The sequence below is a fragment of the Styela clava genome, chromosome 2, assembly GCF_964204865.1.
Source record: "Styela clava chromosome 2, kaStyClav1.hap1.2, whole genome shotgun sequence".
Classification (NCBI taxonomy): Eukaryota; Metazoa; Chordata; class Ascidiacea; order Stolidobranchia; family Styelidae; genus Styela; species Styela clava.
In genome coordinates, this window is record NC_135251.1 from 14,585,692 (window position 1) to 14,597,541 (window position 11,850).

The following is an 11,850-nucleotide window of genomic DNA, read 5'->3' on the forward strand; positions in this document are numbered from 1 at the left end:
CTCGAATATTCAGCATACAGGCATACACTGATACTGCTCAATCTTGCAAATAAATTACCAAATAATGAGTGGTAATAAACAAATAGCAGGTGGTGATGGTGAATGGTTGCAACAGTCGCTGGAAGATGATGATCAAGAAATTTATCAAATAATCAGAAATGAGAAAGAACGCCAGAGATGTGGTCTAGAATTGATTGCATCAGAGAATTTTGCAAGTGCTGCTGTTCTCCAAGCTTTGGGGTCTTGCTTAAATAACAAATACTCTGAAGGATATCCAGGCGTGAGGTATACTGCTTAGTATATGCCTTTTTTGCATACATCTCTGGTCAATCTCTTTGACTATCTAACTTTAAAATATTTGATTTTAGCTATATGATAATGAAGGGAATCATCGTAAAAAATTTAAAGGCTGCTCTTCTGATATTACTTCTTTCAATAGGTACTATGGAGGAGCTGAATATATTGATGAGATGGAAAGATTATGTCAAAGAAGAGCACTAGAATTGTTCAAATTGAATAAAGATGAATGGGCAGTAAATGTACAGCCATATTCTGGATCACCAGCAAATTTTGCTGTTTATACAGGTGAAATAAAATATATTTTTTTCTGCAACTAGATAGATACAATCATGATCTTGAGATTATATTTGTATAATTGGTCATCGTCATTCATTATTTTCCTTTTTTTTTATGTAGCAATTGTTCAACCACATGGACGAATTATGGGACTTGATCTTCCTGATGGTGGCCATTTAACTCATGGATTCTTTACTGAAAAGAAGAAGATTTCTGCTACTTCCATATTTTTTGAATCAATGCCTTATAAGGTATTGTTTACAAAATACATTTATGGCATCGTGTGAACATCAAAGAATCTCACACTTCTTTTTATATTTGATCATTAATTTGTCCGACAATTATCAAATTTTATTTATCGATAGTTCTAATATTGACCTACGGTATATATTTTTGAAACATTTTTCGCTCAGATAGTATAGACTCTAAAAACCTCAATCTAATTACCACTGTGGGTAACCCAGTAACTGTTTTGCAATTCATGTTTTTTGCTGTTGAAAATTCTAATATTTTTCGAATCTCAGATATTGGATAGTGAGAATATAAATTGGCGAGAGTATTCTATTGATTTTTTCTCTAGTATAAACATATTCAAAATGGAGATATATCTCTGGTTGTTTTGCTCATAACCTACTTCCTTAGTTGAAAACTCATTTCTCTCATTTTAGGTTAATCAGGAAACAGGATTGATAGATTATGACAAGTTGGCAGAAAATGCAAAACTATTCAAACCAAAGATTATAATCGCTGGTGTCAGTTGCTACTCAAGACATCTTGATTATAAGTAGGTCAAGTAGTATTACTAGAGCATGATAATTTTTTTCTAATTTGAAAAGTTTCTATTAACAGAATTCACTGTAAGTGTACCCCAAGTTGAGTTCTGTAACTTGGCAGTTTAATTAATGTAATATTTTCCTATACCCAAACATAGCATCAATTTAAAATGAAATGAACAGCTCATCTAACTGGGCCAGCCCCTCCAGGAAATAGATTTAAAACAAAAATATATTAATGCCAGATGCTCTGCATATATACCTCGTGATCTGGCAGATATATAATTTTAAAATAAGTAAAAATTCTTATCAATCTCACAGGGTTGTGGCTTAGTCTTTAGCCATTGCACTTGCGACTTACGCGCAAAGATTTTTGATATCAGCGCCAATTGCCCAAAATATTTATTTTAATGAAATAGTGATATCTATGCTATTTACTTTTTAAAGATGATGTTTTAATAAATTCAGATAAATCTAAATTTTTTTTTTTGATAAATTTTTCACTGATATTTTGCAATAGAAAAATGTTAGGTCAGGTACATTTCTCAATACCAATGCTTCATCATTTTACAGACGAATGAGGGAAATTGCAGATGAGAATAAGGCGTATCTTATGGCAGATATGGCTCATATAAGTGGACTGGTTGCTGCTGGCATTGTACCTTCACCTTTTGAACATTGTCATATAGTTACTACGACAACACATAAAACTCTTAGGTAAGTCTAATAGCATTAGCCTTCAAAAATTTTCCAACTGTTTTGTATTAACATATATTTATACATAGACTTTAGGTATATTGCAGGTTTTTATAGCCCTAATGAATAGCTAACCATGCCTAATTTGCTAATCAGAGGTCCTCGATCTGGAATGATATTTTGTCGCAAAGGAGTGAAAAGTGTTGATCCGAAGGGAAATAAGGAAATGTATAATCTTGAAAAACCAATCAACGAAGCTGTCTTTCCTGGATTGCAAGGAGGTCCACATAATCATGCTATAGCTGGTGTTGCAGTTGCTTTGAAACAGGCCATGACAGATAAATTCATACAAGATCAAAAACAGGTGAATCCATGGTATTAATATCATTTTTTTCTCTTATATACAAATACCTATCTGGTGTCTCTTTTATATTCCAGTTCAGTGCTTTGATCAATTTTTGCTGTAGGTGTTTAATACGAGTAGCTGTTTCCCGTAATGCTATCGAAGCCCAGGACAAGAAATTATGTATCTGAGTTTGAGGTTGTAATGAATTAATGGCAAGATGTGTTGATGCTGTAATACAGCAGAACATAATAGGCTGGAATTTAATCTTATCAAAATTTAACTTTTCAATTTGCAGACCATTGCAAATGCTCAGCATATGGCAAAGTTGCTGGTGGATCGTGGATATAATGTTGTCACTGGTGGAACAGACAACCATCTGATGTTGGTCAACCTTAAAAGCAAGGTATTTGTGATATTGGTGTTCTGCGATGGCCTAGTGGTTAGTGATCACACAACATCACCCAGGTTGTAATAAATTGGGTAGTGTCATTGCGTATAAGGCGGTGCTCACACAGAGTTCTACTTGGAGTGAAAATGTGGAACACCTTTTCACCAAAAATTTTGCTGGATTGATAGCAGGGCTGAGGAACTAGTTTAAAATAACAGAGGCTTCCAACTCCTGAGCCATAGTGTATTCAAACTATGGTTCATTCTTTTATGTCGGAGCTGGACTCCGGCTTCATACCCATTGATGTTTTTAGGTGCTACGACCATTAAACATTAGTTAAATTGCAGTTACGTGAAAGCGAGACTCAAAACTGATATATCTAAGTGTTTCGAAATTAAACTTTTAAATATAAATAAGTTTAATCAAAAATTTATTTTATTTAATTTTGATAATAATTTTTTTGATTTTATTTATGTATATGTAATTCATACATAATTCTGAACTTTTATGATTACAGGGGACTGATGGTAACAGGGCTGACAAAGTGTTGGAAGCAATAGGAGTTGCATGCAACAAAAACTCTTGTCCTGGGGATACTTCTGCATTACGACCCAGCGGTCTTCGCCTTGGTTCTCCTGCCTTGACATCAAGAGGATTCAAAGAAGCAGATTTTGATAAAGTTGCCGATTTCATAGACAGGTTTGTTTTCGATCAGTTTATATTGAAAATAATCACGGCCTCTCATCCGGTTGACAGTCGATGTCAGGCAAGGGGTTAGTTAGCCAGTTGTTCGTTTTCAGAAGCAGGGACCTGATGGTGGAGGAAGCCACAACCGAACGGCGGTCACGTGAACCACCCTACGGCGGAGAGGAGTCCAGCAATATTCATTCATAATTATTTCTGCATGGGATTCGAACCTGTGTGTGAACCCATACGGCGAGCGTATTCCTAACGCTCAGCACGATGTGATACATTGCTGAGCCTTGCCATGCATACGATCATCGAATTTTATTCCCTACTTAAGATTATTTCATTGAATATAAGAAATAAGGTGTTACTCAACTCTTTTAGATATTAAAAATGCATCCCCCCTTCTGCTTGATATAGAAACGTGCACTACATCAAATCGATGCAGATGTTTTTGAATCAAATTTTTCTCTTCTTGAAGTTGCTCTAATTTGAAATTCAGTAAATCATTACTAATATACCACTATTACATCGAAGTTAGGACTCTTTGTCTACTTCTACTGTGCCAACTCTTATTCCAGGTTATGTATATTTAATACTTTGTGATTTTGTCAGGGGTATTCAATTAACATTAGAAATTCAACAAGTTATTGGACCAAAGGCACCTTTCAAGGATTTCAAAGATAAGCTATACAAAGATGAAGACATATGTGCAAAAGTCAAATCTCTTAAAGATGAAGTTGCCTCATTTGCTTCTGCATTTCCAATTCCTGGGTTTCCTTTGCTTTAATGATACAGCATAAATTGTTACAGTACTCTACCTTAATAATTCCTTCCTTTTTACAATCATTGCCAAAATGATCTTTACTGCAATCGTGGTTTGTTAATGTTGAATGTTGGTTTAGCGGAGAATGTGTTTTGTTGCCTTTGTGATTTATGTTAATAAATTTATTTGATTAGTTACTTCGGGTTGGGGCGAAGTCTTATGGCGATGATGAGTCTACTCTCTTAAAAAAGCTGGATTTCCAAAATAAGTTTAATGGTAAAGATGGCTGTGCCAGCTAAGTTGTCCGAACTAATGGGACATTACAATCAAACTTGTCCCTTCGTATAAATCAGCATTAATATTCGAAGATGTCTTGCATTGTCGGGTGCTAAACGTCTTGAATATAATTTTCCCCGTATTGGATAATTAGGCTCGAGAGGACCGCTGCACTCCTAGTGTTGTTCACATAAAAAACCAACTAGTCTGTAGTTTCTCTAACCGCCGTGTATAGGCGAGAGGACTGCCGGACTACTCGCCACTGCAGGGTGGTTTGCGTCTGTTACGGTTCCCTTGGTTAATTTCGTCATAATCGCTGATTGTTTTTGTCACCGTGACCGTTTTTGCGGCGATATATAATCTATAATACCGCCCTTTCTGTTATTTGCAAGTATTAATACTTTCGGGTCGGCGGACATCGACGTTTATATTTCGGGTTTACCCGTGCGTTCACGTCGGAAACAGCTTTTCAAACCATTAAGGATTGATGTAAAAACCCGAATTATTCTAATTTTTATCATTTGCGTTGGCTTTCATATATATTACTTATCAACGTTTGTAAATTTACCGTCACAATATTAAGCGAACGGTAATATTATTATCGATACCGGGATGTAGATATTTATTAAGACAATACCGTAATTAACTTTGCTATGCTTTTCTATGGTGTCTATGTTACTTTACAGATAAACATCGCAAAGCTGCGATTGCGTCAATCCCGAATGTTGATTTAAAATAGTGACTATATAATTCGACAAAAAGGCATTTCTGCGTGGCCATATGACGAGATGACGTTAATAAACAGCGCTTCTTGAATAATAATTTACATATGCGACTTAATGCTGAAAAAAATTGCGCTTATTTACTTTTATGCCTAATAGATGGCCAGGCGCTAAATATAACTAACTCTTCCAAGTTCCGACGTTTTATTTCAACAAACCGCGCGATCATTATAGCTAATATCGTTACCAAGTAATTCACAATTTTATTTACGGAATTTGCGAATTCACTTTTACTTCTCTTGAAAATTTTGATAATGTCAAGCCCTATATATTAGTGCAAAAATGCTCAAAATATAACAAATGTCATCATTTCCGACGATACAACAATTCGTCAACGAGACAGTGCGCGTTGTTACATCGAAATTGATTGTTACATCGAGATTGATTTTACGCCATACTCCTGTTCACGATTTCTACACTCCACCCGCCATGCATGCCCGAGTGAAATGTTTCCACTTTCGAAACATTATTTGGTCAAGAATGAAAGAAATCACAAAAGAATTATTTGAAAGTACATTAAAAGAACTATGTCCTGCCATTTCTTTTCTGGTCATAGCTTGTTCGTGTTATACTATGTATGGTTTCACGCAAAAGTTAATTCAACTTTTAATTTTCGTTAAACAAATTTATGTTTGGTTCGTGCATGAAACGGCTAATCACGTGTCGTCAATCCTACGGAGTTTAAAATCTGGAATATTTATTTTAAATACCTCATCTGATTTAAGTTTCTAAATTTAGGGAACGTGTCGGTACCTCTTTGTGCAACATGGGGAATTGAAATGAACGATCGAAACGCAAAGAAAACAAATAACACCACCAGGCAAAGACGATTTTTCAAATTTGTCTGTTAGCGAGCGTTGTAGGTGAATTCTCGCGCAATTCACGATCGGTTCAGAGACGTTCTGTGTCCAAGTGAAGCGGCGCAGATCACGTGGTACCCTATATTTGAATAGTAAAATGCAATTCGAATAATTTAATATTCGATTCGCTATTCGAATATTTTGCCCAGCCCTAATGATAACCAGATGAAAGGCAGTGGTATGCCCTATTAGTAAGACTTCTTAGCCGTAATCTCTATGGCGTAGGCAGAAGAACACAGAAGCTCGTCAATTCTACATGGGCCACATATTTTGTTGCATATACCATCTACATGCATTGTATAATTTCATCACCAATATTTATTTCATCATGTACAATCGGAAGTGTAAAATAGCAAAACATTCATACATAATTTTATGGCAGCTTCAATTGTGCAATATTCAATATAGAAAATAAATAATTCTAGTGACTGATACATCATGAAGGCGAGAATGAACAATATTTTGCATTGTGATTTAATTACCTATCATCATGTAAGATTAAATTCATTGGCTAAGTAATAGCATGTCGGACAAACACTTTTAGCTCATTTGGTTCTCAAGCGGGGTAAGTTTGATCAACATTTGGGGGAAATTTCCTATTTATTAGTCATAATAAATAAAAGATTGAGAATGTAGATGCCCGAGTGAACTCAGATCCTTTTTCCAAGGCCCTTTTGAACAGTTATAGGCATTATATGAGTAGATATAAAGGGGGAAAAGTTTACTTACAGGAGGTAAACAAGAACATAAATGCTGAGAACCCCTTATTTGAGGCAACAAAATGACATTTCCTAATTGAACAATATTTTAAATTCTTCCATAAGAGAATATCGCACAAAGTAGCACTTTTTTGGAGAAAACGAAAAAAAAGAAATAAGTTCTTCGATAAGGTAATATTTATAATACATAATATAATAGCTTCATATCAAAAAATTTCATACTAGTTTCAATAACTCAAGACAGCAGGATAGTTACAATTAGCTAAAGTTCTAGATAGATCCAACATGATAATTTCAAGCAATTCGTAGAATGAATCAAAATCATTACTCCAGGAATCCTATCAAAACCATCATGCCTATTCCAACAAACATAGCTAAGATTTCTTTGATAGATTGCTTTGGTTTGGCTTCTTCTAACAACTCTGGGATAACAGACACAGTGGCAATGTAAATGAATCCACCTGCAGTAAATGGAAGAATCCAAGACACAGCAGACTCACCAACGTTTTCAGCCAAAAGGCCTAAAATACAACCAGCCATTGCACCTATTAAAATAATATATTTTACAAGATGACAATCTCATAATTGAACGCAGAAATAAACCTACTACTAAATTTGAAAGTTTGTTTATGACACACCATTTTTGTCTGGCTTTCTATATACGGTAGTTTACATTTTAAATTTTGATATAAAATATTGAAATAGAAGTCTTGATCGAAAGTGAGAAAAGAAGCATCCCAGAATATACAAGTCCACACAAATTTCTTCCTGTGAGGTTGAAAACAATACATTCGGTGTGAAACACTTACTAACAGATTGCTAGGAGTATTCTTAGCTTTTCAGATTACAGAGCTAACTAAGCCCAACTTAATATCATCTGCCAATGGCAAAGAATGACACAAACTACGTACACCGTAATTATGAATATATTAGAAACATCATACGATTTCTGATTGGATAAACTATAACAATGCAGAATCCTTTACCCGTGGCAGTAGATAACTGGAGAAACATGGCCTTGGTCTTGGTACATCCGGATTGTACCAGAATGGCAAAATCTCCAATTTCATGAGGAACTTCATGCAGTAAAATTGTAAGAGTTGTGATGATTCCTAAAGTCTGTCCTCCAAGAAAAGAAGCACCTGAAGTAAAATAGTGATATTATACATTTGAAAGAAAAATGACCATTTTGATAATCTGCATAATTTTTACATCAATTCATATCATAAGCATATCTAACTCATTCCACCAGAGTTTCACATTCTTCTGGTGCAAAATTTTTGAATCTGGACTCGTGTTAGAAAGTTAGATAAATTGCGATGCAATAAATAGCTTGCAACTGTGATGGTCATTTAGAGAGATTTAAACTTCATTATATTGGAAAGTTTTATTGATGTTATTATGAAGATTTATACTTTTGGACAGGAAGCTTTTAAAGTTATGCTCATTATGCCAGTTACCTGCACATTGCTTAATAAAAGAATTTGAACTTGGGTGCATACAAAGTAAAAAACTCTATTTCAGAATACACATTTTTTGATAAAAACACCACATTGATTCTATATGACAAAAATAATTTACCGATTGCTAATCCATCAGTGAAATTATGTGTGAAATCAGCAGCAAGGTTCAAATATCCAGCAACTTTCATTCCTTCTTCTACCAGTGATTCATCTTTGTCTTTCTGATCATCTTTTTCATCTTCTTTTTTAGTTTCATCCTCCTTTCCCTTTTTTCTCTGTCTTACTTGAGTTTCACCTTCCGATTGTGAACCTTCATCCTGGCTCCCTTTTTGTTCCTCTTGAACTTTTTCATCTGCTTTGTCTCCAGTCTCCTTTCCAGCGTCTTCCGAAGCATCAGCATCCTTTTTATCATCATCTTTTTTATGTTCATCGTGATGGTGATGGTGACTGTGACCACCTTTAGCATGCCTTACAAATTTTTCGACAGCAAGAAAAGATACAATACCAAAAAGAACCCAGAGTCCAACAATTGTTGTGCCTGTGTGATCATGGCCATGATCATGGTCCCCATGATCATGCTCTCCGTCCTCCCCATGGGTATGAGGATGTATTGCATGAGGAATTAAATGCAAAAATGCATCACCCAGTAATCCACCCGATGCAAAACTAAGAAGAATTTTTAACAAAGGCTGATACTCTGCTGCATTACTTTCAAGTGGAACGAAAAATAATATAAAAAATGGTGCCGCACTTATGAGGATAGTAGCGAATATTGCTTGCCACCACATGTCCACAGTCTCAGTGAAAGTACGTGGCTTCTTTACTTTGGGAGTTGTTTTATGGGAATGACTATGGCCATGATCATGAGAATGTCCATGAGCATGATCGTGAGAATGACCATGATCGTGAGTATGTCCGTGACCATGAGCATGTCCATGATCGTGACCATGAGCATGTCCATGATCGTGAGAATGAGCATGTCCATGATCGTGAGAATGCCCGTGCCCATGAGAGCAGCCAGGGCCATGTTGATGGCCGTGACCATGATGATGGTCATGGCCGTGATTATGCCCATGGTGGTCATGATGATGTTCATGACCTTGGTGAGCATCATGTTCATGCTCATCATCTGCAGGTGGTTTAAACCATTTCTCTTTCCCAGCTCTTATCATTGTTTCTTCATCCTCATGATGGTGATGATGATCATGGTCACCATGTCCACTGCACACTTTAAAGATGAATAAAACAGACAGGAGAGCAATATACACCTTTCTCATAATTCCCTGTACGTTATCGAATCCAGTTCAGTATTTTGGACTTATTATACTACTACCTCTGAGAGATTCTGTAAGTACTGAAGTATGGAATAGCATTTAACAGAAATGATTGATAACCACAAATCCGTTCAGTTTTGTATGCAGAACTTTAAATTAATAACTTTGGAATTTAACATTCCAGGATTCCTTGAATTTGTATAATATAGGCCTATACATTTCATAAATGCAGACTATAATGGTCTGATAGGGGCACTATACAAATACAGTATGCATTTATTAGTATTACTACATTATGACAGATGACATGAATTTGTTAAAGTTCAAATCTATGAACTTAAATTCAAGAAAAACTATGATAAATGATACTCTGACATTAAAGTATACCTGTATGCTGTTATTGAAGTATAATGATACAACTTACGGTACATCTGTACCACACAAGGTAGCTGGCTACCGTATGTCTCATATGTCCGCAATGTCCCTACAAAAATGGCTATGTCTCTTCTAAAATCGGATATGTCCCTACTAAAATGGCGATGTTTATAACCACCCACCACAAGACTTTATTCTAGGACTCCGTTTTATTATCAGTAGATAGAAATTCGATAAACTGACAACTTAGCCAGTTTTTCTTTCTTCAGTTCTTGGAAAAGCCTCAATATATTACTGTTATCTTTTTTTTGCCAAATTAATCCATCGCCAATTAGGATTTTTTAACATGATATTTTTAATATAGCCAAATAATTTTTTTCAGTTTTGTCATACATTGTATTGTGACCATGTGTCACAAAATTTAAAAGCGGATTCCTACCGTTTGCAGGTTTGACCCAATGTCTGACGGTTTTCCGAAAAAGTTTGACGGTTTCACAGACTAAATTTATAAAAATTAAAGCAGAAGCTGTCTGAAATGATCTGTCCCTCAAAGTAGACTACCAGTATCCTGCAGTACGGTACGAACTACATCAAAAATTCCCACGGTTACTGGTACGGTACGGTACCGTACTCTGCGTCTATGCGCTGAGGAACATTGACACGACAGTGGCATAGCATAGGCATGACGTGTCAAAGGATCGTAGCCCGTGTCATCCGCGCACGAACTAAAAAAGTATTTAAAGAAAATTTACTGTTATTTTGACTTCCCGCATTTCGGAATGTAATTTCCTCCGAAAGGGGGGAGGGGGGGGGTGTACTTGGGTTGGGTGGTTGAACACTTGGGAATGTCTTATTGGTATTTAACGAAGTCATTTTATGTACTTTAGCTTTGCGAAAAGGCATATCGGTTTGTATCACTATATTTATTGAATCTAACATTGCTAAACCAAAACTAACAGTGAATTAGATGATCGTGATATAGTCCCTTGTTTGAAGATTGTGTGTTGTTGATGAACATGAAAGTATTTACTTGGAGAATTCAAAGTCATTCTTTCTTTTTTTTTTGATTGGCTCACTCAATGAGTGATTTTAATAAATATGCAAAAAAATGTCCATATTCCATTGAATTCATAATCCATATGATGAAATTGATTTTTATGATTTTTTCAGTTTGTTTCGTCAGTGATTATTAGTCATAATAATGAGGTTGTTTTAATAATTGTAAGGATATAATACAATGAAAAAAAAAAATTAGCAACTATACAATAAAACATATCATTAACCTAAGTAATTGCTTCACATAAATTCTGCAATTCCTTTTCAAAGGGTTTGTTTACTCTGGAACTTTCTATACTTTTTCTATGCATTAGGGCCATTTTTATCTGTTTTTTAAAAAGTGTTATGTCAGGTGTCTTATTTTCAAATATGATAGAATTTCTCATAATCCAAATTTTATATCGAACTATTGATATTAAAAGAATAATTGCATTTAAATCTACACTACTTATATGACTAAATAAGGGATCATTAAAATTTAATAACAAAGTAATTCTTGTTGTTGAATTCCCGTCATTTCGCTGTTACTTCCACAGTTAAATTGAGCTTCCAATTGTACGGTCTATTTGGGATCGGACTTTTCAAGTGTTTCTGGTGTTACTGGCACATTATAATAAGTAATAATAAGTTTATTTCGACTCCATAATCAGCATAACAATAAAATGATTGGTAAATAAAATAAATAAAAACTGATTATGAAATCAGGAGAGCAAACAAAACCTTAGATAAGGTTTAACACGTACAAAATGTATACAAGATGGAAGGTTTTGCCAAGAAGAAGTGGTACTTGTTCACCCACCTAAAATAATGGAA

At 35.1% G+C, this 11,850-nt stretch overlaps 2 protein-coding genes across 2 annotated transcripts; one reads left to right on the top strand and one right to left on the bottom strand.

Annotated features, from left to right (window-relative positions):
- LOC120336526 (serine hydroxymethyltransferase, cytosolic-like) lies at nt 1–4,429 on the top strand. Its single transcript, XM_039404219.2, has 9 exons — nt 1–285; nt 440–585; nt 697–827; nt 1,245–1,360; nt 1,923–2,066; nt 2,202–2,409; nt 2,687–2,794; nt 3,297–3,478; nt 4,082–4,429. The coding sequence occupies exons 1-9, from the start codon at nt 65–67 to the stop codon at nt 4,254–4,256; spliced, it is 1,431 nt and encodes a 476-aa protein (XP_039260153.1). The 5' UTR covers nt 1–64; the 3' UTR covers nt 4,257–4,429.
- A 2,016-nt stretch (nt 4,430–6,445) lies between these two features.
- LOC120336184 (zinc transporter Slc39a7-like) lies at nt 6,446–9,701 on the bottom strand. Its single transcript, XM_039403796.2, has 3 exons — nt 8,451–9,701; nt 7,856–8,011; nt 6,446–7,414 (listed from the first exon to the last, which is right to left on the bottom strand). The coding sequence occupies exons 1-3, from the start codon at nt 9,607–9,609 to the stop codon at nt 7,194–7,196; spliced, it is 1,536 nt and encodes a 511-aa protein (XP_039259730.2). The 5' UTR covers nt 9,610–9,701; the 3' UTR covers nt 6,446–7,193.
- Nucleotides 9,702–11,850: the final 2,149 nt, after the last annotated feature.